Here is a 23,397-nt window from a genome sequence, read left to right as displayed (position 1 = left end):
TTTTGCGAAACAATTGGTTCAATTGATTCGAAGCTTTGAGAAGCTTCGTTTCTCCCATCACTAGCATTATGTCGCCACAACACACATCAAAATAAAAGTCTTCTTTAAATATGTCCCTTCTAATTCGGTGAGATACTTATTTAATATAATTACCTATGTATTCACTGGAGTGGTCCATATTCACGGCATAAAGCATAGAAAAACAATTTGCATAATAATAATAATAATAATGATGTAATTTGACAAATTATTAACGCCAAAAAACGTATTTTAATTATACTTAAATGTAGTATTCTGCGTGGAGCCTCTTTTGGGTGGAGTGTATTTTCATATGAATTCATATGAATCGACATATGAATTCTTGTGACGTACATTTCATTATTAATGTACAAAGTATAAACAGCGTGTGAACGAGTCTTTTATTTTGGTATGTGTTGTGGCGTCATAATTCTGCACCAGTCTTGGTGTGTTTGCTGAGATTTGGCAGAGGACAGGTTTGTGGGTTTGAACCCGAATTTAAGGAGTTTAAAACGATTCAGAGTTGGGGGGTTTTGTATGAAGTATTGCAACAGTGTGATAACGCCATTGATTTAGCAACAGTAAAGATAAAGCAATGGTGCAACACTGAGTGTATAAATGATGTTTAAAGCGCATCCACACGAGTTACTGAAAGACTTGAGTGTTTTTCCAGTTAATTATTCTCATCATCTTTAACATGACAAAGCGTGAAAACAAGTAAACAACTAAGATCTGCTTGACATATAAAGATGGAGTTTATTAAAGAGGAGAGTGAAGACATAAGAATTCCAGAACCATGCAGAGTGAAAGATGAAGATACTGAGGACCAAATAGGTTGGTTTGCACTTTAATTTCTTAGTTTTTACTTTAGATAAATTAATAATATTTTAAGATATTTACATCTATGAGATGTTTAAGGTCATACACAGTCATATAAACTGTAGGGCTGGTATCATTCAAAAAATGTCAATATGGATAACTTGACTTTGATACCAGTTACTGAACGATTGTTTTTTCGATACCAATGTTATAAAATCAGTTTTTTGTTGTTGTTGTTGTTTTTTTTTTTTGCAGACTCAAAAGATTCATACATAAAAGTCATAATTGCGTGTTTCCTCCACATTTCCTCACGTTGATCTGCCAGTCGTGGGTCTTTCATTCGGAGAACTCTCCTCATGTTTACATAATGATGCATTTGAAAGTTAATGACCAAACATAGGCTATCGTTATATAAGTTCACAATGCTGTTTTAGATTAAATATAATTTGGATAACATTTGATAAATACATTTCCGTCTGGTTAGATAGGCTACTGATTAATAATCACTCAAACCCCTTTATCTTAACCACTCTTCTTAACCGTCGGTCTCGCACATCCGTCATGTTTGTAGTTTAACACTTTTTATTCATGTTTGTAGTTCTAATCGAATTCTCATCCAACGTGCAATGGGTTGCGCTCAATATTAGCCGTTGGATAGTGCACGGATCTGCACTTCGGATTCTAACTGGAAAAACTTGGCCATCCGGGTATCTTTGAAATACTAATTTCAACGAATTGAGACATAATAATTCTAATTTTGCATACTATTTAGGACAGATAGCATGCTAATTGGGACGCAGCATATGTTTGTGTAACGTATTCCTCTGGCATTCCGAATTAATAAACATGAGTGGAGGAAATTCTCCCACGCAGTTCCTCCTCCTACAGCAACTAATGCAGCATGTCAAGCACAAAATGGGATAAAACCACTGATCTAGAAAACTGGATTGCTCATGACGTCATAAACCATGAAACCACCGTGCCACTATATTGGTATTCCCTTGTAAGCGCTGCTGTTCTATTGAATTAATAGAAAATTATATGATTTTACTGAGAAAAAATTGCCTTATGAGACACCGTTTTTATATCTAAAGTCTCCCTGTACATTCTTACAACGCAAACGTCCTAAGCATGTAAATTGTCATTTGTTTAAAGTTGGGAATTTCCCCTGCTTATTAAAAAGTTTTGTTCATATTCAGTACAGTAGTGAACATAAGCTCAGCAGGCAGACGAGACACTTTCTGAAATCAGGATAAAGATTTATGCCTTGTAACCTGAAATCGCCTTGTACTGTTGTGTTTATGTTTTGTGTTGTAGGATTGTTTTTATTAAAACAGTAGACTAACTGCAAATATTTCAACAATGATTTTGTTAACAGTAGGCATTTCGAAGCAGTTAATGATTTAAACAATGGTAAAATTAATAATTAATTCAACAACATAACACTTTTCTCATATGGAAACTGTATTTCTAGTAAAACGCCACAGAATTTGAGTCTGAAATAGATGTTGCTCAATCAAGAAATAAAATACACGCATTATAATTTATTCAGACAAATAACACTGACTGATTTATTTCCAAGATGATGTATGGTAAACTTTGAATTATATAGTGCAATATATCAGAGGCTTGTATTAATATTTATTGAATAGGCTCAATTCAAACCAATTTCTGCCACTAAATATAGGCTAGATATATGGTCATGATTAATTTTTTTTTTCATAATTATGTACGTAAAGAAATATATTTTTGTGTTATATCAGTTATCTGTGTCAGAAGTGTGCAGTAGACACAACCACATCCACGATTTCAATATATGACTTATCCTCTGAAAAGGCCAGAAACAATACAGATAGGCTAACATCTGAAGTAACAATTAGTTTATATACACACATAGTAAAACTATTCCTGTGAAACGGAGACGCTGCAAATCGGGTGATTATGGGTCAATGTTTTGGCTGTAAATCAATGATGTCCTCTGATTTAAAACGCAATAAGCAATCCAGTCATTTATATAGATCAGTGGATAAAACATGCTTTTATGTGCATTAAATAATGGCGCAAATACCAGTAAATTGAGTAACATAAACCTTAAATAGTTTACTTACTCTTCTCCCATAATTTTTGCGTCTGAAAGGGAAACTCCTACAAATGCATATGCAATTAGTAGGGATGGGTATCGTTCAAAAAATTTCGATACCGGTTCCTGAACGATACTTTTTCAGATACCAATTTTATGAAATCCATTTTAACAAGATTACAGAACACATTACCTCAGAAAAACTTTGGTTTTATTTTTTAAGTTTGACTCATGCAACTTAGCCAGTGCACAAAGGAACAAAAAAAATCCACAAAGGAACAAAATATTTTTTTATAAAGAGCTCATGCTCACCAAAGCTGAATTTGTTTGATAAAAAAAATACAGTAAAACTTGTAATATTGTGAAATAGTATTACAATTTAAAATCTGTTATTTTATTTGAATATATTTCAAAATGTAAATTATTCCTGTGATGTCAAAGCTGATTTTTCTAAATCATCACTTCAGTGTCACATGATCCTTCAGAAATATGAAAACAGTTTGCTGCTTAATATTTTGGGAACTATGATAATTCACCTTTGGCTAAGCCACGCCCTAGAATGTAGATTGACCAATCACAGCGCAGCCAAGAACGAGCTCCGTCAGAGGTCCGACACTTTTTCACAGCGCTCCATTGACTTTAACGCAGGCGTCTCATATTTTTGGTCTCGGCAGGCTATTACCGTCGTAGTTTTATCAAAAATATGGTTAAACGTTGTGCCTGGGGCATTTGTAACACAGATACGCGTTTCCCAGGGAGGTTGGAGGGGGGTGTCCGTTTTTTTCCCTTCCCAAAACCGATTTCAAATCCTGACAAGTGTCGTCTTTGGATTAAACTGTGTGTGTGGACGTCCTCACAGTCAGCTAAACCCCTCAAGGATCAACAAGCACACTTTTGTGTGCTCTAAGGTAAATTTAGATTTTAACCTTATACTAGTTATACTAGTTATACTAGTAAGACAGTGATATGCTGTTTGTTTAGCTAACTTTGTTATTCAAGATACAAACACCTAACGTTAACTTTAGGTGTTTGTATCTTGAATAACACAGTTAGCTAACATCCAGCCGCTAGTCAAAACATACAATCCTGACTTACGTTACGTGATAACTAAACTATCGCTAAGCTTGCTTGCTAGCACCTTGATTCTTCATTAACGTAATTAGGGTAACGTTAGAGAACCGAAATCATAACCTAAAACAGCATAAAAGTGTCTAACTAGCATTATAACTTGTATAACTTGACGGGAAGGTTAAAAGCAAATTTACCTTAGAGCACACAAAAGTGTGCTTGTTGATCCTTGAGGAGTTTAGCTGACTGTGAGGACGTCCACACACACAGTTTAATCCAAAGACGACACTTGACAGGATTTGAAATCGGTTTTGGGAAGGGAAAAAAACGGACACCCCCCTCCAACCTCTCTGGGAAACGCGTATCTGTGTTACAAATGCCCCAGGCACAACGTTTAACCATATTTTTGATAAAACTACGACGGTAATAGCCTGCCGAGACCAAAAATATGAGACGCCTGCGTTAAAGTCAATGGAGCGCTGTGAAAAAGTGTCGGACCTCTGTCGGAGCTCGTTCTTGGCTGTGCTGTGATTGGTCAATCTACATTCTAGGGCGTGGCTTAGCCAAAGGCGAATTGTTTTCATGATTCTGATTCTGAAAAGAACAGCATTTATTTGAAACAGAAATCTTTTGTAACATTACACATGTTTTAAGGTCACTTTTGATCACTTTAATACATCCTTACTGAAAAAAAATTCTGACTAACCAATAAATTTTTGAACAACAGTGTACATTCAGTAGATCATTATTGCAATATAAACGCTGTCAGAGTGATCAACAAGGTCGAAGACGGAGCAACTTTCTGCTCTTGTTTACTCCGTGCACTGTCAAGGTCTTCATCATATTTGTCGTGGTACCGCTCTTTGCAGCAATTATTTTACCCCAAATACTGCATCGCGCGCTGTTGGCATTGAGCCTGGAGAAATGTAGCTACACTGTTTTGATTGACTTTTCCACATCTTTAGATGGGTTGAGACGCTTACACACTTCACGTGCATCTATGGGGGTTGGGACGCTTACACACTTCACGTGAGCCACGTCTCTGGGCGTAACTGCGTAAACTATTGTTTTTAGTGCTTATTGGCTCACTGACGTTGACGAGTTAACCCCTTAGGTATCGAAATCTGGTACCGAACAAGAAGTCATTTTTCGATACTCGATAGTATCGAGGCAATTTGGTCGGTACCTAAAAAGTATCGAACTCGGTACCCAGCCCTAGCAATAAGTCACAAAAATAACTGATTCCCTGTCTTTTCATCACTAATTAATCACTGCATGTCTTTAGTAAATCCTGACAGTAGGTTTTAACTCCAAAAGAGGGTTTATGCTCATGCAAGCTGTTAGTAAATCTGGCCCCTAGTCTTTAATTATTTGATGTCTGCTACTTTGTGCCATCACCTCTATTTCTTGTTTCACCTTTCAGTCTTGAATTGATTTGACCGTTTATTATGTTAATTTTAGACCCGTTGCTGCTGAAAGAGGAAGGTCAAGAACTTAATGAAGTGGAGGAGAAAAACCATGATTTCACAAGTGGAGAAAAATCTTTTAATTGTGAGGAGACTGAAAATAGTTCCTCTCAGAAAACAGGATCATTCACTTGCCGTCAATGTGGAAAGAGTTTCACGCGTAAAGGACACCTTGATAGTCACTTAAGAATTCATACTGGAGAGAGTCCCTTCAACTGCCAACAGTGTGGGAAGAGTTTCAACCAGAAAGGAAACCTTAAAAGCCACCTGAGAATCCACACTGGCGAGAGTCCCTTCACATGCCAACAGTGTGGAAAAAGTTTCACTCAAAAAGGAAACCTTAAAAGCCACATGAGAATTCACACTGGCGAGTGCCCTTTCTACTGCAAACTGTGTGGGAAGAGCTTCACACACAAAGGGAACGTTAGGCACCACATGAGAACTCACACCGGAGAGAAGCCTTTCACATGTAATCAGTGTGGAAAGAGATTCTCACAAAAAGTAACCCTTAATGGCCACATGAAGATTCACACAAGGGATAACTGTTTCATATGTCACCAATGTGGAATGAGTTTCACAGACATGGATCACCTTAACAGGCACCTGATAACTCACACCGGAGAAAAGCCTTTCAAATGCCCTCAGTGTGGAAAGAGGTTTCGATTAAATAAAAACCTTAAGAGTCACATGAAAATCCACACTGGAGAGAAGCCTTACAAGTGCCAATACTGTGGAAAGACTTACGCACACAAAGTAAATCTTCAGGTTCACGTAAGGCTTCACACTGGAGAGCGGCCTTTCATTTGCCCTCAGTGTGGAAAGGGTTTCACACACAAAGGAAATCTTAAGGGTCACATAAGACTTCACACGGGAGAGAGACCTTACACGTGTCCCCAGTGTGGAAAGAGCTTCACTTATCAAAGAAACCTGAAAAGTCATTTGCAGATTCATTCCGGTGAGAAACTGCAATGCTCTGAGTGTGGAAAGAGGTTTTCGGAGAGGATCAACTTCATAAATCATCTGCGCATTCACTCTGGAGAAAGGCTGTTTAATTGCGATCACTGTAGTAAAAAATTCCTTTTGCCATCTCATTTAGAGATACACCTGAAAAGTCATGCTGATGAGAGACCCCATTTGTGTTCATTGTGCGGAAAGAGTTTTAAATTGCTCGGCAATTTAAAATCGCACCAGAAAATGCATAGCGGTGTGAATGCCTGTTCCAGAGCAAGCTACTTGAAACGGCACCAACAAATCCTTACTGTAGAAAAAACGGACAAGGTTTCACTTAGTGGAAAGCTTTCCACTGCTTCAGAGACTTCAACACAAGCACAAGAAGGTGGAGAGAAACTATACAACTGCTCTTCATGTGGGATGAATTTCAGCACATCCATTTATCTTTTGGCTCATAAAAAGAAGCATTGTCAGACGTAGTCATAAAAATGTAGTCAGCAAAGCTCATTTTCAGGTAAATGGTGTTAATTAAGATTAAAAGGTGTTTCTCCCAAAAGAGGCTTATTTGATTCAAGTTCTATATTGGAAGCTTCTAAGAGGTTAAAATATGAATCCAATAAACTTGTATTGCTGTGCAATACCAAAATGTTTGATGGGATGATTTTTGTTCATGTGGGATTGTGGACTAGCATTCGTGTGAAATTAAGCAAGGCAAATTATGTAGCAAATCTCATAATGGTAATTTTTTTAAATAACTTAAGGACAAACAAAAAGGACATAAAGTGAATGAAAGAATGCAGATTGCACTGTAATCGTTTAATTTCCAATTAGTGATTTTGCTAAGTGATCTAATGTTTAAACTTTAGTAACTGTTTATCTTTGATTTTGTGTTCATTTACTGAGTTTACAATAATTTTTCTTGGTGATTTAGGAAGCACTTTGCTTTTGGTAGTTTGTGGAACAGACTTGGCCTCTATGTTAAAGTACTGTAGCTAGGTGATAGTCGTTATGTTGTAATTTATATGAACTACGTAACAGCTAGCAGATGTTCAGTCTGTCTGCGTCCTGACCTGGGCCCTGGTATGTACTAACACTACTTTGCACTTACACTATAAAGACTATCAGCCAGATTTCTAGAGAGAAGACCAACGCCTTCCCAGGACGGATGGAGACGTCTCACTTTAGCAAGTCAGGTCTACCCCAAAATGATCTATGAATCCTACCCTATTCTGTGGACACCACTTAGGGGGTTTTCACACTGCTGAATCAGATTGATTCTGATTGCACTAACTTTGCACGATTACACTGCAAGACCACACTAAAGGCCCATTCACACCAAGCACGATAACTATAAAGATAACGATAAAGATAACTATATATGCGTCCACACCAACGACCGATAACGGTCTTTTTATTCTAAGCACGCGCCCGCCCGGATGATCCAGATCCATTTTAAATGCGCGAGACCTTTAAATTAGAATGGATTCTGATTGGCTGTCAGTGTTTTATCGTTCGACAGCTGGAAAAAAATCGTTCTGAAAGTGATCCCAACGATATCGTTCCTCGTATCTTTATCGTTATAGTTGTGGTGTGAACTCTGTTATTCTTTAATATGGAGAACGATTTTTAGAATTATATCTTTATCGTTATCTTTATAGTTATCGTCCTTGGTGTGAACGGGCCTTAACCCATATCCAAGGTAAACATCATCAGAATCTTTGTTTCCAGATGAACCATTAAAGAACTCAACACGCGTCTCCCGGACATCCTCTAGGCAGTGGCGTACCGCATATCTGTGAATAATATAGGCTATGTAATGTATGTGTAGTGATTTTGATATCGCTTTTTATTCAGACTAAAATCCCGACCAGAATAATATTTAATTTCCAAACGTGGAGGCAAAAGCACCACTGTTCCGATTTTAGTTATTTTAGCAATAGCAGGAGGATCCTTCAACAGTAATAATCCACAAACATCTGTTATAGGCCACAGGTCTACATGTTTTATTTAACAACAGTAAGCTAAATAAAGTTAATGTAATGGCCAACACGTCTCAGATCAAAAACTGGCCTTTAGGCGGCTGCATATATGAAAAAAAAAAACACCTAACCCTAAAAAAAATCCTCAACCCGAGATATGGAGGCTGTTACTTTATTTTCCTATTATCAATGTAAAGCTGCTTTGGAACAATCTACACTGCTAAAAGCGCTATATAAATGAAGATGATATGTGTATGAGTGCGTCCCAATGAGGAAAGAACAAGGCAAGAGTGAATCTAATCTTGCTCTAAATAAATGTAAATCGCCCTGAATTAAAATGTAAAAACAGATAAATTAATTTATTTGTTGAAATTGTTTAATATCGCAACATTAGTATAATCAGGGGCGTCATGCAAGCCAAAATTGGGGGGGCACAATCTGAGACGTTGCAATTGTTTTCTGACAGGTGATATGGATCATGTTAGGAGTAGTCAGGGGGTTTCTCCCCCTGAATTTTTTTTAATTCTGGCTGCTAAACATACCATTTCAATCCAGTTTGGGAGGGACAGAAATACCTTAACGGAGCTAGCAGCAACCCTCCTCTATCTGAGGACTAAGTTAAATTATCTATTGAAAATCTGAAATTAAATCATATGAAGCTTCTTACATATAGGCTACTAATAAATGCTGACTTTTTTTCATTCATCAAATCAATACATATTCTTCCCTTACCACTAAATAGGAATTCTCACTAAATCCCACAAATTACTTACCTGCCCTCTCAGTTTCTTGACAGGATACACTAGGGCTGAGACTTTCTGGCCTTTTCTTTTGAAAAAATGACAAAATATTTCTCTGCATCATGACCTGTAGGTACCAAATAGAATTCAGTGTTCTGCTCATTTTAACATGTGTTAGTGGTCATATAGGCTATATATATATATATATATATATATATATATATATATATATATATATATATACACTCACCTAAAGGATTATTAGGAACACCATACTAATACTGTGTTTGACCCCCTTTCGCCTTCAGAACTGCCTTAATTCTACGTGGCATATGACGTAGAAATGTTGGCCCATATTGATAGGATAGCATCTTGCAGTTGATGGAGATTTGTGGGATGCACATCCAGGGCACGAAGCTCCCGTTCCACCACATCCCAGAGATGCTCTATTGGGTTGAGATCTGGTGACTGTGGGGGCCATTTTAGTACAGTGAACTCATTGTCATGTTCAAGAAACCAATTTGAAATGATTCGAGCTTTGTGTACCACAGTGGTAACAAGGCATGATGGATCCATGTTTTCATTCTGTTTACGCCAAATTCTGACTCTACCATCTGAATGTCTCAACAGAAATCGAGACTCATCAGACCAGGCAACATTTTTCCAGTCTTCAACTGACAATTTTGGTGAGCTCGTGCAAATTGTAGCCTCTTTTTCCTATTTGTAGTGGAGATGAGTGGTACCCGGTGGGGTCTTCTGCTGTTGTAGCCCATCCGCCTCAAGGTTGTGCGTGTTGTGGCTTCACAAATGCTTTGCTGCATACCTCGGTTGTAACGAGTGGTTATTTCAGTCAAAGTTGCTCTTCTATCAGCTTGAATCAGTCGGCCCATTCTCCTCTGACCTCTAGTATCAACAAGGCATTTTCGCCCACAGGACTGCTGCATACTAGATGTTTTTCCCTTTTCACACCATTCTTTTTAAACCCTAGAAATGGTTGTGCGTGAAAATCCCAGTAACTGAGCAGATTGTGAAATACTCAGACCGGCCCGTCTGGCACCAACAACCATGCCACGCTCAAAATTGCTTAAATCACCTTTCTTTCCCATTCTGACATTCAGTTTGGAGTTCAGGAGATTGTCTTGATCAGGACCACACCCCTAAATGCATTGAAGCAACTGCAATGTGATTGGTTGATTAGATAATTGCATTAATGAGAAATTGAACAGGTGTTCCTAATAATCCTTTAGGTGAGTGTATGTATATGTATATATATATATATATATATATATATATATATATATATATATATATATATATATATATATATATATTATCTTACTGGCATAATATTTGAATAATATTGAGGCATTGAATCTATCATCTTACTGTCACACTCTTTTACTAATGATAATAATATATTTTTTATTACTGCATTACTGTTGTATTATGGCAAGTAGTACCTCATTTGTAAGTTGCTACTTGCGAATCATGAGCAAGTAAAGTGACCTGATAATAATAACGGAAGTTATGAGCACATGAGAGAGAGGCTGACTGCTACACTTTCGTGCACTCTAAGCCTACATCACGGTCATAGCGATCTGTATAACAACTATGCTGTAGCTTTCGAACGGGTAGCCTATCTTTTTTCACTGCATTTGAATTAGCTGCCTGATCCGTGAAGAACTGTGAATAACAGTCTATGGGAGAAACATCAAGTCGATGCCTTGATAACGTTAGGTTGGATTTTGCAGTTAGCCTACAACAAATTTAACACCCTCCGTTCTATGAAACTGAAAACATTTGAACCAGCTGGAGACTTTGACTCAAGACAAAACAGAACAGATGTTTCAAAACCGATCAGATAACGTTACTATGGCTTTGTATGGCAGTAACGTTAGCCAACTAGTTTACGGTTAGACTAGGCTAGCTATCGATAACGTTACACTGACACAACTTAAGTTAATGCTCTGAATTCACAGCTAATATCAAATCCATAACTTTTTGATCAAGTTAAAATTTCCAAGTCAACCACAAATAATCCCACTACCTTTTAATGTCATCCGATAACTAATTCAATGCCGATTTGTTGCTTTGCCCACTTACCACTTCAAGACCATCTGTAAAACATTGCCAGCTCAACGTGCGAGACGAGTGAGTTGCTTGAACATACACAGCAAAGATTCTAGAGCGCTACACGCTACACACGCTCTAGATTTGATATACACAGACAATATATTAGGAAAAAGGGGCGGGCTGATGCTGATCGATTTATTACACATCCAGAAGAATACATTTGAGTCGTTATAGGCTCTGGTATATTATGGAGCATAATAGGAATAAAGAAAAAATTAATTAATAAAGAAAAACAAAAAAATTATCAGGGAGGAAAAATCACTTTGAATGGGCATGACGCCACTGTCAAGAACGGTAAAACATACAGCCAACGGTAAAACGGTCAGCCAACATCGTTTAATAGCATGTAGGCTTCAATGTTATCATCTAAACGCCTATTAATAAAAATGACAGACAATGAATAGGCTAACAAAGCTCCGAAAAGTGTTTCGAATCAATAAATTAACATTTCAGAAGTTTTTGTTTTTGACAAATAGCATATTAAACTAGAAAATAAATTATGAAGATGGTAGAGCTGAGCTTCAAACTCAGAACGCTTGAAGCACCACGAGACTTATGTTGAAGTGTTGACCACAGAGCTAAGCTTGAACACCGTCTTATGAGCATGAGCTTAACGTCTTATGCTTACGCAAAGCCTCATTGTGAAATTTTTTATTGCAATATTTATGCTGAAATGTTTTCATTATTTGTGAAAGAAAATGATGCTAATCATAACAACCTACTGTAAACCTATTTAATTCTTAATTAATCCTATAGCACAAATGCTGCCGACTAACATCAGTTAGCAAGTCCTGACAGTGTTTTAATTTTACGATCAATTTGTTTAATTTATTTCACTGTTATGTTTCAGTTCATAAATCTAGGCCTACTAACAAATTAAAGTAAGTATAAGACACATAACCTTTACATGCCTTTCTAGCTATAGAAAAACTGGGCACACAATGTTAACGTTTAGCCTACTTTGCTTAAATTTGATGCAATAATAGAAGCCTAAATTTTTTTCAGCTCTAAATTTGTAAAGTCTGTGATTGTAGCACCTAGTGGTAAAAGGCAGAAAATACACATCCCCAATTTTACAGTATTATTCTAGTTGAGTACCAACTGTAAGATAAGTCAATCAGACAATTTCATGCTGATGTCATCATTAATTAACAGCCAACATCATCTGCTATTATTCTGTCTCGACTTCTGATGCAGTAAAAGTGTTTCTGAACACACTAAAACAGAAAAAGTAATAAAACAATATAGAGTCAAGTGGTCAACTATTGGAAACACTGAACAATGTTTGTTCCTGCTTCAGTGTAACATTTAACACTCAGTAGTGCGGACACATAAGAACACTGAGCGGTGTTTGTTAAACACAGGGGATTTTGGTGTAGCATCCAACCTTAAGACAGTTTTAAGCCAGAAAATTAGAGATAAATTATATTTAAAGGACACTCAAAGAATGTTGTTCAAAGAATGTTTATCATATAGAATGACAATATGTGGTGATTTCATGAACATTGTTTTGAAAGCGTTTAATTCAATCAGTTGCATAACCTTTACAGCAGGGCTATTCAATTAGTTTCATTCGAGGGCCGCATCATCAAATCGAAAAGTTGAGGTGGGCTGGTGGGTTGGTTTGGGGGTTTAGCTTATTTATTGAAACATAACAGTTTCAAGAAATAAGTTAAAGTAACCCTAAAAAAGTGTGGTATTTACTTGGAAATGTGGTACCCAACAGTGTGCAAATATATAAAACCATAATAAATAAAAAACTTGATAATTTACAGCTGTGTACAACTATTTTCCTTGGAACAAATAAATTATTTATACAAACTTATAGCTGTTTGTGAGAAATACTAATTATTAAGTGTGCTTGCTGAAAGCAGCACACTTATTGTTCTTCTTAAGTTTTCTTATTATTATTAAGTGTGCTTGCTGAAAGCAGCACACTTATTGTTCTTCTTAAGTTTTCTTATTATTATTATTATTATTATTCCCGGGAGAAAATTTTTGGCCAGCTCCTGCGCCTAGGCCCTTTGAGACAGAGACACCGTTCCAACTTTAAAACGTTCGGTCAGTACCGGTGTAAGTTGCTCGCGAAGATGACATCACAAGTCCATGTCGTTCGTCCGCCATAGTGGATTGAACAGAAAGCGAAACTAAAGTTTCACAGGTCACAAATTTGGTCCGAACTTCACGAAACTGGACGTACATGATCCTTGGACCAAGCCTCATAAAAGTTACTAGAAGGATTTTTGATTTTCGGAAGCATTTGCCAGTCACAGACAAACGAAATCGGCGGCGTAGTCGCCAAAACAGGAAGTAGTTCATATTTCAGGAACGCTGTCACGTATCGAAACCAAACTTTGTACATTAACTCAAGACTCCAAGGTGAGGATGTACAAGATCTGAATTTTTTTTTTTTTTTTTCAGGCTAATTGACAAACCCATTTACCTATGTCTAGGTTTCAACTCAGACTTTTAATGTTAATGCACAGTAGGTGGCACTGTTGTATTACATTTCACAGAGCTGCCAAGTCAGTGAATAGACTGCTTTAGTTTTTACTAGGTTTGCCTTAATAAATGCAGGGCATGAATTTCGTTTTTTAAACTGGGAGGGAATTCCACCGCTTATATGGGTCACATGGGGGGGATCTAAAGATTATTAGCCTATGCATCATACATTCGGTCTTCTTCGCTAACCGAACAATTGTCTGTGGCTGTGTTTGTGCGCGCGGGAAATATGCTGCGCATAACAACAGAAAACAAGGTGAAACGTGCAGTCACATGCTCAAACAATCAACAACGTCTCTCTAGATATGTAAAAACAAGTGGAAAGCGCGAGCGCGCCGCTCTCTCCTTTCCACATTCGCTTGCTGTCCCGTGGCGTCTGTCGTTGCTATGCAACCATGAACTCCGATCGCCATGATGACAAGGAAGTATCAGCAAAAGATTAATAGATTTCTAGCCCTTGCATTAGCTTTACTCATGGCCGTAGCCAGCTATGAGGTCACCGAGGTCTGGACCTCGGTAATTTTTTTGTATTCAAAAATAAAATTTCAAGCTCTCTGAATGATTAATTAGCCGTTTAAACCACGTCACATGTGTGTTTGCAATTCATGTTGCTGCGAGAAGGTAGAACAGTGAACGGGGCTTGAGAGCGTGCGTGAGGTGCTTAAAACAAAGTAGTTTTTGACGCATTCGACTCAAGTTCGAATTCGCCTTTTGCCGAACTCGCTCTTCTCCCTTTTCCCAATACACATGAGATGTAAAATGTATAGCTAACATAAAGGTCTCTAGCGTTATATTTTGCCAACGAACTAAAATCGAAACCGTGATATGGTTGTAGCGACAATGGGTAGAAAGCAACCACCAACTAATCTTCTTTTTGAATATTAATTCAAATTCTCTACTTCTCGATGACTGAGGGGGGAAGATTTGTTCAGAACGTCTCATGATCATCACCGGTCTGACTAATTGAAGGAGCCCCCAGCACTAACACATAACTGGTCAATGGCTAGCTTTGTGGCCTACTACGGACTGGTTAAGATAAAGACAGTGTCCGCACATTCCAGAGTCAAATCACCAAGACCAGAGCCATAAGTCACCCATCCCGGTGCCAGAGAGGCTGCAAAAGACCCTTCTAATGACCAAACTAACGGAAAAGCTTGTCAATGTGTGGGGTTGTTAAAAGACAGATTGGTTCAGAAACCCCCGACAACATTCCTGAACACCTCCTCCTTAAGACCTCTGAACAAACAGAGTTCTGTCTCTTCACCAGAGAACTGATTCTTATCAATAACTATACATAAAATCATTCAAGAACAATTTTCAATGGACTCATGATCAAACAATCATGCAACTACCTAATCCTGGGTTGTTTCCACCACTTATATGCATATTCTAATAAGATATGTTGTGATCCCATATAATTCATGTAAATGTTATAATCATTAGGTGTGTGTGAATGAAAATGTGTACTGTTTAATTTCGATGTGATCGTATGCTCATGACTCAAAAGATGGCTTGAATGATATCTATGTAATATGTTTTGATCTTCTTTTTAATTAGAAATCATGCCTAAACGGTGCATCTGGTCTTTAAACCCCCAGGGAAGACATGATTTATGGCTTTGCAAACAAAGGCAGTGTCTAATTGGTCCGATCTCTTCAAGAGGGGGGGCAAAACTTTTAGTTAAAACCTTAGAAAAAAACTAAGTTCTCTCTCTCGCTGCTCTCGAAGCTCTCTCTGTGCTCTCGCTCTCTGGGTTCACCCTCAAGAAACGCTCTGCTATCACTCTCAAGAGAGATGGGCAGAAAAAGATGAAGATCTGAACCAGAGTAACCATGTAACTGAGGAGCAGACCAACCCAAATTAAGATCAGACGGGTTAGATTTGTTCAAGCCATCTTACTACTCTCGTCTAAATTTTCTTTTCTTTTCTGAGTTATCATTTCCTTTATTTTCCGTTGTGAGTCTCGGTTCTAAGTTAAGTTTTGCGACAAGATTCCGACCACGTTTCTTCTGCAAAGCCAGCTTCAGACAAAGACTTTCAATTCATCCGCCAGCACAACACGTGACTGGAACGCCGCAGACCCAGGCACGAGGAGACAACCAACCAACGAACGAACCCCTTTGACGCTGACCAAAGGAATTCCCAAAAGGAACGCAAAAGCAAAGACGCAAGTACCTCCAGACTAAAACTCAACTGGTGTATTTATATAACTTTAATAACCTGCCTAAAACGATAGAAGGGTTAAATTAATGTTTGATGGTTCGTTCAGGTCATGTCTAAGTGCATATGGAATCATGAGATTTCATCATTTCACTCTTAAACCCACTCTTTCCTCACTCTCTTCCTTTCTGCAACTCGTATGAATGTGTGAATGTGTGTGTCTGTGTTAGATATTAGTTGTATGTGTTAGAATAATCAATAAAGTCTTGTTTGTATTTTAAAGAGAAATATTACTTGTGTTATTGTGCTTACAAATTTAATGTCTTAAACTTCTGATCTAAGTTACCTTGCTAACTATATAGTGTTTCACTATAGTTCGGATATTTATATCCGTTGCAGAGTTGATAATTGCAGCCAGTTCAAATGAACCGCGAACGAGTCATTTGCTCGGTTGTAATAAGTGACTCTTTTGAATTCCCTATAAATTAATTAATAATTCCTTTGAGCTAAATTGTAATCACTACAAATTACAAATATCTTACATATTGGTGGAGACAAATGCGGGAAGTTTAACCTAAAATTGTAAGCATATACGAAGTAATTATATTTTCATAGTAGCCTATGCGGAGAGATCCGAACCTCCGAGTCTGTGTGTATGAGGTATGCAGCGCGCGCTGCGCGCTCTGTTTGAATGAATGACCTGCTGCTTGAGCTGTTACTCTAGTCTAGGCTGCCTGCCTATTTTTTTGTTTTATTTTAAACTGCAGTAAAATAACCCAAGATATAAGATCCCACACAACGATAAGGTAACAATTGAGCGTGTCCCTCGATTCTGAAATACTTTAATTATAGCTTAAGACATCTGCGTGTTCCAGAGTCTTTCAAACAGCTATAACATTGTGTGTGTTTGTATCAGTCAGAGAGCTGAATGAAATTAAAACTGCAGTAATTAAAATAACCATATTAGAACGAATATTCTCCTCATAGAGCGCGTGGTTCTAACGTTATTTATCTGATTCACCGTGCGTGTTCCACGGCGATGTGTGATAAACATCATAGAAGTATAACCTTATATTTGTCTGACTCAGTGCGTGTTCCACTGGGACGAATATTCTCCTCACAGATTAGTCTTTATTTCTCTGGTTGTCTGTGCGTGTCCCACGGCAATTCCTGTGATAAACTATAAGCTTATCTGTGTCTGTTCAATTAATTCTCGTGTAAACACTGCGTATGTCCGAGTGTAGTTGAATAGGAATTATTTAAAGGTGTGTTCAAGTAAAGCTTGACGTTGAAACTCAACCAACAGTTAAAAACCCTGTTGTGTTCGTGTGCTCAGATAAAATTGCACAGAGACGATCCACAGAGATCGCTATAATTGTTCCATCTATTACAGCACAAAGCTGTCCTTTAAAGTTAATCACTCTTAAACAACTGAGTGAAGCCCCACGTCGTAAAAACAGCTACGAGTGGTGTCCCATTTGTACAGTTTGAAATGCGCCATCATTTCACATTATATTATCATCTGTACGTGCATATTTCTTTGAACATTGTTGAAATGCGCCGACATTTCATGTAACATGCATTACTGTTTACAAACTGCAATTCACTGTTTGCCCACTAGAGTTTGTTTTGTCGCCATAGTTACAATCGTGACACGGAAGTCTTAACCAACGCTTCCGGGTGAACTCTGACCAACGCCACAGTGTAAACAAACTGAAACAAAACCCATTTGTGGCTAAGCTAAAGCTAAAGCTAAGCTAAGTAGTTGTTTACAATTGGGGCCTAACCTATATGCTAAAGCCTTAAGCATTATCTACGTTTGTCATTAGTATTAACATCAGTGGTTAATTACAGTGTCTGTTTGAACAACGTTAAAGTGATTCAACCATTTAACACCTTGATTGTTACACCTGTTGGTCTTTTCTTCTTTCCTATTTTACCTGTCTCATATTTTGTTTACCTGCATTTTACTTGAAAAAGGAAATACTGGTTTATGAGTATTAATTGCCAAATTCTAATTTGATTTAAAAAAGGGAAATATTAAATCAAGATTGAAGTTTTATTTTTCTAAACAGGTAATTTCTAATGATTTCTAGATTTATTTTTTAATAAATCTAATTTCATAATTTTCACAATTTCTAAATTTCTCTTTTGATTCCTAGCTTGGGAGTGAAACACCTGAGCCTCAATAGGAGACATTGGCATCTCACTACAAGTTTCAAATAAATCAGAGATAAACCTCTCTTACAAAGTTTTATTTGTGAATGTTTAGTTGTTGGCAACTATCAATTCTATACTTGTAGGTTGACAAAAGGCTCCAGAGCCATTTGTGGATCCAATCTCCTTTCCTTCTTTCCTTCTAACATCCTTCCTGTTCTGTCCTGCGTTCCCATCCTTCACATTTGTGGGAAACAAACCTGAAAGAACCATCAATCGAGTCTAAAGAAAGAGAAAGATAATTTTTCCAAAGAAAACAATTATTAGGTATTTGATTTGTAATCAAACCCTCTCTTGTTCTCCATACTCTCTCTGTCTTTGTAAACACAATTTACAATTTAACATCTTATCCAAGATCATCTAACAGAGACAAGTGTTGAGCAACCGTCGCCTTCATAGCATCCCAGCTGTAAGCGGTCCAACTGATGGTGTGTGGTGTCAATCCTGTAAAACTCGGAAAAAGGTATCAGCATTATTATTGTATTATTTTTCCTTGTAAACATAAACAATAATATTGTTTACCTTTCTGGAAACAGATTCTCACCTATAGGAAGCATTTACGAGAAAAATAATATTTCTCCCACTTAAGAATTTTCTTTCTTGTTTTATTGAAATTAGTTTTAACCTCTCTCTCTTTTTCCCTTACTCAGTGAGTGACATAGTCCTCACAGCACGAGTTTAAACCAGCTTTTCATTGATAGAAAATATTTATAAAAAAAAATATTTCTCCCATTGAAAAAAAAAAAAACATTTCAATTGAGATTTGTTTTAACCTTTTTCTCTCTTTCCCTCACTTAGTTGAGTGACAAAGTTTCCACATCACTAACCTACCTGTCTACACTGAGACCAACACTTAGACATTACAACACTTCACTATTGTTGTACAGTCACTGAAACGACACTTAGCTGTTCAACCATACAGGCTTACACCCCACACAGATCTGTGTCAGTCTTTTCACCTCAGCGTGCCAACATGCCGTGGACGACAAACCCCACTGCCCAAAGGGACGACGTGGACGCCATGCTCAGAGGCATCACAGACTGCCTCACACCAAAGACAATTGAACTGTTATTATTTTTAATAATAATCAGAATTCTGAGAAGATTCCTGACACATGATTCAAGCCAGAATCAGAACCACAACCAAGTGGAACTAACCAAGATTATCTGTTCCCTAAGCAATGCCTTCACAGCCCAGCTGACACTGAGCGACAAGCACATCACCCACCTTCAGGAGGAGCTGACACGTGCCCAGAGCCGCATGGACAAGCTGGAAGTGAAAGTCCAGGACGACTTCAAGCGTCAGACCACTGAATTCCTGACAGAGCTGATGCACACTCAACGCTGCACAGACCAGCTCAAAGCGAAAGCTCAAGTGCCTGACGAAGTGGAGCAAGAAACAAAGAACCAAGTTGACAAGCTCCAAGAAGCCCTTGCAGTCATGGAACGTGACAAACAAGAATTAAAGACTGTCCAGAAACACCTGGTAAACCAACTCCAGTCTGCTGAACATCAGCTAGAGAAAGCTAAAGCTGACATTAAAGACAAGAACTCTGAAATTAATGCTCTGAAAGACCACCTGGAAAGGTGCCATGCTGAAATTGACCATCTGACCCAACAGCGAGATGACGCCAACGACGAGCTCTACGCGGTCAGAGATGAACTCCAGCACATTTTCCAACAGAAACCAGAGCCAAGAAGGGAGAGACCTCCCTCAGCATCACCACTGCTGAGCAGAACAGAGTCCTCCATCCAAGAACTGCCATACAACAGAAAAGGTGAATGGCCGCAACCCAAAACATCACCAGCCTTCACCACAGAACTGTTCACTGCCAACAAACAACGAGAGCTCATCCAGGCAGACTCCAAAGCTGCACAGGGGATGACCTTTAAAGATCTCAACCAGCTGGTTAAGAATATCACTCAGTTCAACGCGAACTCCACGGAATGCCCGGACATCCAGTCCCACATCCGAGATATCAACTTCCACCTAGAGGTGAGACCACATGTGACTGACAGAGACAGGTTCTACCTCCTCAGATCGACATCCACTCCAAAGGTACGAAGCTTCCTAGACCGACAACCTGCTCATGTCAAGTCAAACTACCAGCTGCTATGTGAGACACTGATTAAAGAATTCACAGGCCCAGAGTCGGAACATGGTGTGTTAATCGCTTTGGAAACTAAACAAGGTCGGCAAGAGACTCCTCAAGCCTACTACCACCGTTTTCGACAAGCCTTCTTTGGTGCACATAACTCACCTGAACATGAAGAGGATGTGAACTTCAAAAACCTCTTCCTGAGAAATCTGCACCCCGGATTGAGTCATTATCTTGGTCTCGAGGCCTGCGCAGACACAATGACAATTCAACAGCTGCGTGACCTGACACACAAGGCCCACATCAAACAGAAGATGTCCTCAAAGAAAGGTTTGAAAACATCCACAGTTTCAAACTCCTTCAGCCAAGACACAAGCCTTGCACTGGAAGACAACCAGTGGCACGACAACTCCACAGTTCTTCGTAAGAAGCACAGAGAACGTGACTCCCATGCTGATGACAGCTACCACACCAACCACATGGAAAAGTCATGGAACCAGCCACGCTTCTCAGGAAACCCACCTCGGCACCACTCAGTTAAGCACAGCACTGAGTATGCCCAAGAACCATACAGTTTACCCTCAAAAGACATGGAGCCACTAATGAGGCAACTGGAAGTGTTCCTAGAAAGCAGGCTGAACAAGGATGACCAACAAGATGAGTCAAATTTGCTATGACTAGCGATGGAACGGAAGACCCACGACTCATCTGATACACCTTCATAATGAAGATGACAACCACTTGTTCTACAACAACACAGAACAAAGTGGTCTCTCACAGTCAACGACTGACAAACACCCAGAGGTACCAGAAAACACCATCCTGGTTACCCATCACTCATAAAGAAACCACCAAACGAGCTCCAAACTCAAGAACCATGTGTGTGCTACAGCAACAACAGTAAGCACAGAAGGTCAGAAAGTCTGTCACAACCCGAAGACATCATCGGAGGAATGCAACAACGGAGACCAAGTTTCGCACTACAGCTTCACGCATCCATGCCAAACTACCTCCCCATGTCTGCCAGAGAACTTCCTGCCTTACTGGTTTGACCCCCAGCAGATCACAGAAGATCCTTTCTCCAAGGCAAAGAGGCAACAAGCTCATCAAAGCTAAGCCATCAAGCAAAGGGGGGAGCAAAACAGACAAACAGATCTGACCATACATACATACATGCATACACTACACAACATCCCTAACATACTCACTAACATACAGAAGTTAACCGCCTCTACTGTGCAAAACATTCAACAAACATGTTTTCCCCCACAGGTAGAAACTAACTTCAGAAACTAGCTTAACAACGTAGCTACACTTACCATAGGAAACATGGTAACTACCCATCCAACAAGTACACCTGAGAACACCTCTCATTACATCATGATCCCTGACACCTTAGCTGCGCAACAGTAGTTATAAGTCATACCAGGAACACTCAACTGCTTTGTTTTGTTTTACCTCTTCCTTCCTTTCCTTCTTCTTTTATTAGGTAAAATGCCTGTCCACCCTATAAGTGTCAAGGTCGCAATAATAGGATTGACACACCACGCCTAATAGTTGTAAGTCACCTTAAAACGAATGTGAGCCAGAGATCTCCCTGCATCATTCGTATCACAAATTGAAAGGTAAATTGGTCCAAACCTAGAACAATTTAGAAGAGAATAAAACAAACAAATCAAATTTAATCACAAAATTGATTAATCACCGTCCCAAAACGAACTAGGATAACGGTCCTAAGATTGAACTAAACTTTATTCAACGTGATTAACTACATTGAGAGAGTGAACCTGTTTATGCCTAGGTAATCTAATGTCCTGCACCAGTAAAGTGACCAGTCATGGAGGTGTTGTCTTGTTGTTTGCTGTGTGTGTTTGCTTCCTCTACCCATTTCTCCAGCGTTCACCGATGTCTTCTAATCAACACATCATTGACCGAGGGGGGATATGTAGCGACAATGGGTAGAAAGCAACCACCAACTAATCTTCTTTTTGAATATTAATTCAAATTCTCTACTTCTCGATGACTGAGGGGGGAAGATTTGTTCAGAACGTCTCATGATCATCACCGGTCTGACTAATCGAAGGAGCCCCCAGCACTAACACATAACTGGTCAATGGCTAGCTTTGTGGCCTACTACGGACTGGTTAAGATAAAGACAGTGTCCGCACATTCCAGAGTCAAATCACCAAGACCAGAGCCATAAGTCACCCATCCCGGTGCCAGAGAGGCTGCAAAAGACCCTTCTAATGACCAAACTAACGGAAAAGCTTGTCAATGTGTGGGGTTGTTAAAAGACAGATTGGTTCAGAAACCCCCGACAACATTCCTGAACACCTCCTCCTTAAGACCTCTGAACAAACAGAGTTCTGTCTCTTCACCAGAGAACTGATTCTTATCAATAACTATACATAAAATCATTCAAGAACAATTTTCAATGGACTCATGATCAAACAATCATGCAACTACCTAATCCTGGGTTGTTTCCACCACTTATATGCATATTCTAATAAGATATGTTGTGATCCCATATAATTCATGTAAATGTTACAATCATTAGGTGTGTGTGAATGAAAATGTGTACTGTTTAATTTCGATGTGATCGTATGCTCATGACTCAAAAGATGGCTTGAATGATATCTATGTAATATGTTTTGATCTTCTTTTTAATTAGAAATCATGCCTAAACGGTGCATCTGGTCTTTAAACCCCCAGGGAAGACATGATTTATGGCTTTGCAAACAAAGGCAGTGTCTAATTGGTCCGATCTCTTCAAGAGGGGGGGCAAAACTTTTAGTTAAAACCTTAGAAAAAAACTAAGTTCTCTCTCTCGCTGCTCTCGAAGCTCTCTCTGTGCTCTCGCTCTCTGGGTTCACCCTCAAGAAACGCTCTGCTATCACTCTCAAGAGAGATGGGCAGAAAAAGATGAAGATCTGAACCAGAGTAACCATGTAACTGAGGAGCAGACCAACCCAAATTAAGATCAGACGGGTTAGATTTATTCAAGCCATCTTACTACTCTCGTCTAAATTTTCTTTTCTTTTCTGAGTTATCATTTCCTTTATTTTCCGTTGTGAGTCTCGGTTCTAAGTTAAGTTTTGCGACAAGATTCCGACCACGTTTCTTCTGCAAAGCCAGCTTCAGACAAAGACTTTCAATTCATCCGCC

The 23,397-nt window shown here is 38.7% G+C and overlaps 1 protein-coding gene across 1 annotated transcript; it reads left to right on the top strand.

Moving 5' to 3' along the window:
• The first annotated feature begins 462 nt into the window (after nt 1-462).
• On the top strand, nt 463-7,052 carry LOC308696241 (uncharacterized protein). The gene is made up of 2 exons (XM_081374744.1): nt 463-852; nt 5,447-7,052. Exons 1-2 carry the CDS (start codon nt 768-770, stop codon nt 6,880-6,882), a joined length of 1,521 nt encoding a protein of 506 aa, XP_081230870.1. The 5' UTR covers nt 463-767; the 3' UTR covers nt 6,883-7,052.
• The last annotated feature ends 16,345 nt before the right edge of the window (nt 7,053-23,397 follow it).

Source organism: Scardinius erythrophthalmus (assembly GCF_964197995.2).
Source record: "Scardinius erythrophthalmus genome assembly, chromosome: 9".
In the NCBI taxonomy this organism is placed as follows: Eukaryota; Metazoa; Chordata; class Actinopteri; order Cypriniformes; family Leuciscidae; genus Scardinius; species Scardinius erythrophthalmus.
The sequence above is the reverse complement of the archived record's forward strand: the minus strand, read 5'-3'. Positions and strand labels throughout refer to the sequence as shown.